Here is a 6,258-nt window from a genome sequence, read left to right on the forward strand (position 1 = left end):
GCTGTTTGTCTGCTTTATAAATTAAAAAAAAAAAATGTCAATGTTGTTTTATACAAGTCTCCCCTATGAGCTTGAACATTTACTCTAGAGAGGGAAAGATACTCTAGAGAGGGAAAGAGAGAGATTGAGAGAGAGAGAGGGAGGGAGAGAGAATCAGAAAGGGGGAGAGAGAAAGTGAGAGAGCCACAGAGCGAATTAGAGAGTACAGATTGAGTTGACTGAGGGCGGGAAGGACAGCACGTGAAAAGAGGGACAGAGAAAGAGGGAGGGAGGGTGCCGTGGTGCTTTTGTGCACTTTTGTGAGGCTCAGATTGTCTCCTACTCTGGGAAAGTGGAAACTCAACACCCCCTCCTGAGGTCTGGTTACCAGGTGAAAGAGGGAGAAAGAAGGAAAACAGAGAGGTAGAGCGAGGGAGGGGCGAAGAGGTGCAGAGAGAGAGACAGGGGGGAGAGAAAAGAGAGGGAAGAGAAAGAGAATGAGATTGGTTAACAAGGAACAAGAGACAGGAGTAAAGAGAGGAACTGATAAAAAACAGGACCGGGAGAGTGGGAAACAAGGGGAGTGGTAATAAATCTGCCAGTAACCTTTACTGATGGGCCGAGGGAGGGTTTTCACAGGTCAGAACAGCCAAGTTTGGCCGCCGTGATCCTGTTCCATGAGTCAAACAGTTTCATTTTTAACCAGAAAGGTATTTTTTCTTTTCTTTCTTTCTCTCTCTCTCACTTCCTTTCTTTAATAAATAATCAGTTCGTTTCACACTGGTCTGTGATGAATCACTGTGCTTCCAGTAGGCAGATGCCGGAGAGAGCTGCTTGTTCTGTCATAGCACCCCCTCTACTGGACATGCACAGAACTGCAATTATTAAACAGCTCTTCCCATTACAGGTAGATCAACCTCTTTCACAATCATGAATAGGAGTCTTGCCTTTGTTGGATATTTGTTTACAAAGTCATATCCTGCAAATATCTATTCATTAGTATCTAGCTGGGCCAAACCTCCATTGTGTTGTCTGTAACCTGAATGCTTTTTAGAACAGAGACTTGATTAAAGGTGCTCCTTTCATTATACACCTCATTACACATATTAGTTGAAATAGTTATCTTAGACTTATATTAAGTGAAATTAAACTTTATTTGTGACAAAATAACATTTGTACAAATCACGCAGCAAGTCACTGTACACAGCAAGAGGAGACTACAAAAACAGCAAGTTCTCTTTGTCCTATGCTACGAGATCGTTCCTAGTCCATGTAACTAATATCCTTTCAGTACACACCTGCCTCGCTCACACAAAGACATTATAAACAGGGTTCACATTCTTAGTCGTACTTGTTCAGATTTGTAGTTGACATTTTAGGCTATTTACAAACTGAAAATTTGCAATTGCTCGACATCTACACCCCAAGAGAAAATCGAAACATTGCACTCCAATCAAATCATTCTCAATGTCTGACACACACACACACACACACACATACACACACACACAACATATTGTGTACCAGGCATTCTACCACAAAATCAGTTGAAAACAAAAGGCTCACTGGCCAAGTGTTTTGAACATGGCAGGAATGTAGGAGTATTTTCTTTCCTGTACTGACAGTGTCAGGTTACACACTCAGATTAGTGGTGGAGAGAGAGAGAGCAAGCTCAGATAATTGATCGTTCTTGACACAGACATCTGCCACACTCTGTGAAACTGCCGAATCTGTGAAAGGGTGTATAAGTGTGTGGGCGGCCATGTGAGTTTGACAGTGAGGTGTGTGTGTGTGTGTGTGTGTGTGTGTGTGTGTGTTTGTGTTGTGTGCTCACTCAACACCTCTCTCTCTCTCTCTAAGTGTAACATCAAGTACACCTGCCACTGACAGACAGCTGAAGAGGCCATGTGTGCAAGTGAGCTACAGGAACACTAATAATAATATCAAATACCGCCCTGCAATCACGGCACACAAAACATGACAGGTGAGGGCGATAGCGTCAGAGAGGAGGCCTCTTACACCTTCTCCCATTGGCTATGAGCATCCTTTTCATAGAAAAGAGTGATTAGCCACTCTCTCTCTCACACACACACACACACACACACACACATACACCACACAGAAGCTTTGTATGCATGCTTCGGACAGCTAGGAAAAACTCTAACTATAGTGACATTCAGTAAAAAAAGAACCCAGCTCAATGATGATGACTCACATTCAAGTATTGAAGGAAAGGAAAAGGAGGGATCACAAGATGGCAAGGGGACAGGCTTTCCTCTGACAGCACTGTGTGGAGTGGATCCCTTTAAACATTTGTTGTGTATAGATAATTCAGCTGTGGAGCCGCAAGGCAGATAACTAACATGCCACTGCACACATGGACCTGGCTGAGGAACATAACTTGGGGGTTGTTACATTCATTTTGCTCTAAGGAAATTGAGTATTGTGGCCTGAAGGGATGAAATGAGGGAAAAGTTCATTTCCACTGTAGAAGTAACTGCCAGCCCCTCGGACCTCTCCTCCCTTCCTCTCTCTCTCTGTCTCTCTCTCTCGCTCTCCCTCTTTCCTTCTCTCTCTCTCTCCCTCTCTCTCTCTCACCTCACTGACCTCCATTGTAAGCATAGTCAGCCTTGTTGTGCATGACCAGTCTGTTGTCCACGAAATAGAAGCTGTCAGAACGTGTCTCATATGGATGATCCACCATCTGGCGAACTGAGGAAGAATACAAACACACACACACACACACACACATTGTTAGATGTTAGTTAAACACTGTCCTCATATGGCATTTGAAAGGATGGGAACATAAAACTAAAAAAAACAGTTTACAAATTCTACACTGCTGACAGTGTTGCTAATAAATATTTGTCAAAAAATACCACTCTGTCTGTCTGCTCATATACAAGACCGATTGCTGACTTTCTGGCGTTAGTCACTAAAGTCCATCAGCCACTATCGTATTTCATCTAGTGAATAGCTAATTGCATCAGTCTGTTCCCAGTGGAACCATAAATACAAATTACCAGCTCTAATATGATGAAGTCTCCTGTTCTATTTTTTTATTGTCATCTACAAATCTGCATTGATGACTATGCTTAAACATCAGTTTCACTGTTTTAGATCATTCTTTCATCACTGTGGTGCCTTGTGTTTTCACACTCCTTCTCTTTATCTTTCTCTCACTCTTTCTCTCTACCTCTCTCAACCCATATCCACAGTGAGGAGAAACAGTCACGCCTATGTTCGAGGCCCTGGCAGGCGAAGAAGATGGAGGCGCCATCCGGGACGGGTAAGAAGGAAGTGACTCACTCATGCTGTCCGACAGCTGTGGGAACTCGTAGATGTGCTCGCATGTGTTGCGGCTCATGGGAATGCAGAAGCCAAAGTCGAAGTCGAAGCTCTTGAGGAGGTGCTCCTTGAAGTAGTGCCTCTCGATCATGCGGAAGCTGTTTAGGGGTCGTGGGCCCACTGTGAACTCCACTCTGCATGGGGGGGCAAGTGGAGGAGACAATGACTGTTTGACTGTTGTGTACTAAAGTGAGGGTGCGAGTAGGACAGTGAGTTATGCGGCTCAGAGAGAAAATTGATAGAAAAAGGTGAGGCATGGGGGCTAGTGTTCAAATGACAGTATGAATGTGTGTGTGTGAGTGTGTGTGAATGTGTGGTGAGTCGGTGTGCTTACACATGTATGTGAGTGTGCGTGTGTGTGTGTGTGTGTGTGTGTAAATGCCCGAATGTGCTGTTTTACTCACGTGGCTCCCACTGTTTTCAACTTTAGGAAGGCGGTGGTGAACTGGTAACGCACAAACCGCCCAGTGCTGGAATCTGCCTCCCTGTTCTCCTCATCCTCCACTGAGAGAGACACACACACACCCACACCACGTCACATACCACACTCCTCCATTCACCTCAAACAGCCATTACACTGTATCACACCCAAACACACACTTCACAATCACATACATGTGCAAACATCAAAATCACTGTTTCACATGCTGGACATGTTAGTGCGTATCCTCCTAGTATGTAGCCTATATAGCAGTAGTAAGACAGAAACTAGAAACAAAAGTGCAATCTTGCATGCATGCAAATGGCAAAAATACCTACTTTGACAGTGTACAAAAATGTCATAACACAATGCTGTGTTTTACCAGTATGGGGTGGTTTAGCAATCTCAAACAGCACAGTGCCTGTGTCCAAGTCCCTTATCTTGAAGCGGGTGAAATCTATGTTGTAGATGTTGTCCTCTGGTTTGCACAGATAATCTGTAAAGATGATCCACAGAGACTAGTAACTGGAAGGGTTTTAAAGATTCCTTTGCAGTTAATGATGTATTTTGGTGACTATCACCTATTCACTGTGAAAATAGCCTACCTTAAGCAAGTCTATGTAATTCTTTTATATGTTCGAAATAGGCTTTGAATTGAACGAGCACTGTTAAACAAATGTGATTTAAGGTGATCTCTTACTGACAATCCAGTTCAGCCAAGTGGCATTTAACAGTTAGCTGACTGAACTCAACAGGTGTCGCGTGCTCATGATTAATTCTTCGGTCCCATATTCCTTTCTACCCCTTTCGCGATTAAACGAAATTAAACAATTTCGTGTCGACACAAAATAACAAGTCTTTTCAACGTTATTACCAAACTAGTTAATGTCGCAAAGACTGCTTCATACCCCGTGTGGCCGCGCGAAGTCCAAGCACGTCCTCAGATGTGATATTCCGACCCTGCTCGCGGAGCTCATCTTCAGTAACCGGCCTAGTATCCACCTGGCTGCGCCTGGACCGCAGTCTCTTCAGCACCCCGCTAGTCGGCTTGAGCTCTCGAGAAGTCACTGTACTTTGACCTGTTTCTGCAACGGACGCATCGGTTTGTGGCTTAATTCCGCTCATGATAACCAGCGGTTGACGTTTGATCAATGTAAGATGGCGTCCCAGATCACTGTGTAGTTAGACTCTGCATTTTGAAGAATGACTGGCCACTTGTTTTCATGAACACATGCTCAACAGTTGCCATGACTACCAGAGCTAGAGAAAGGATAACTAAATCGGATGGGATGGGTGGCTCTGCATCTAAAAGGAGACGCATTTGATTTGGTGCGTGGTGACGCCTACGCGACAGAGGATTCGCTGCAGAACTGTAGCCTATCCCCAAGCCATTGATCAAATTTCATGAGAATGCTGCCATGTCAGCTCTGCCCAACTATACTCTTTCGTAATAGCCCAGTCTACCTTTTCTTTTAACTTGTTTTGTTTAAAAGTAGCCTATAGTCTACTTGTCAATAGCCTAGAAGACGCCTATCATCAGACTATTAAATGGCAAATTGACAAATAAGTCATAAATGACACTGACAAAAGAAAAAAAAACTTGATCTATGACAAATTACCGGTTACGTTGATGCACGGATATTAATTATTGATGAGAAAATACTGTGCACTAGAGGTGCCACCAAATCAAACATCTAGTCGTGGTAACATTGTAGAAAACAATGAGCTAAAAATCCATTTACACTGTCAACCTTCCTTGCTGACTCACCCTTTGAAAACCTCTTCAACAACACCCTGTTTGAAATTTACATTTTTACGTTTTAGAAAACAATAGAGCGTGACATAACAACTACACCAAAGTTGTCCAAGAAAGAATGGCTTTTGTTTTCATAATGACTACAATGTAGGCTAATGTTTCCCTTTGTAGCCTAGGTGCGAAGTGTGATGGAGAAAACATCCTCAGGAGCGGAAATATTCTCCCGCCAGATGTGGAAAGGGGTAGGCAGAACCAAATATCCTTATGGCCACTGTTCAAACACTTCGACATCTTGCTCAAAGCCAAGATAATCTTGAACTATTTATTTAATAAAATCGTTAGAGTATTCTAATTTAATCAGGAGCCATATGATGCGTCGAATAGACTGAATTAGCCAAATAGATGGGAAAAAATATGAGGATTTTAATCATGATGTTGAAGACGGTGTGCTGAAGAAAGCTGTTCAAAATGAAAGTGCTTGATGTCATGGATCATGTTTTGGATTCGGGTGATGCTGGACCCGCCTCCTACCGAAATTCGAGAGGAAGGGAAGAATTTAACTTGAAAAGTTGCCAGCAATGCGTGGCTCTCTTAATTCACCTTAAGAAAAATTTTTGGAGGTACTTTTAATTCCCAGCCACATTGGTATTAGCAATTGAGTTTGTTGTCCTCTGGAGGATGCCTTCTCATCTCTTTTCTATTGGCAGTGGGTAAGGTCGAATCGTCCTAAACCTGTTTGTCCGGTCAGAGAAAA

At 43.2% G+C, this 6,258-nt stretch overlaps 1 protein-coding gene across 1 annotated transcript; it reads right to left on the minus strand.

The window, feature by feature from the left end:
• Positions 1 to 1,163: 1,163 nt before the first annotated feature.
• On the minus strand, positions 1,164 to 5,059 carry LOC125304281 (protein unc-119 homolog B-like). Its single transcript, XM_048258405.1, has 5 exons — positions 4,657 to 5,059; positions 4,131 to 4,244; positions 3,732 to 3,831; positions 3,289 to 3,461; positions 1,164 to 2,691 (listed from the first exon to the last, which is right to left on the minus strand). Exons 1-5 carry the CDS (start codon positions 4,871 to 4,873, stop codon positions 2,579 to 2,581), a joined length of 717 nt encoding a protein of 238 aa, XP_048114362.1. The 5' UTR covers positions 4,874 to 5,059; the 3' UTR covers positions 1,164 to 2,578.
• Between the last annotated feature and the right edge of the window lie 1,199 nt (positions 5,060 to 6,258).

This window comes from Alosa alosa, chromosome 12 (genome assembly GCF_017589495.1).
Source record: "Alosa alosa isolate M-15738 ecotype Scorff River chromosome 12, AALO_Geno_1.1, whole genome shotgun sequence".
In the NCBI taxonomy this organism is placed as follows: Eukaryota; Metazoa; Chordata; class Actinopteri; order Clupeiformes; family Clupeidae; genus Alosa; species Alosa alosa.

Bases quoted from the DNA above. Each gene is read 5' to 3' on its own strand.
- LOC125304281 (XM_048258405.1), bottom strand. From the start codon at position 4,873: ATGAGCGGAATTAAGCCACAAACCGATGCGTCCGTTGCAGAAACAGGT. The intron at 3,462-3,731 runs GTGAGTAAAACA...CCCCCCATGCAG, and splicing joins TTGAAAACAGTGGGAGCCAC to AGTGGAGTTCACAGTGGGCC. The intron at 2,692-3,288 runs GTGAGTCACTTC...ATTCTTCCTCAG, and splicing joins ACAGCTGTCGGACAGCATGA to TTCGCCAGATGGTGGATCAT.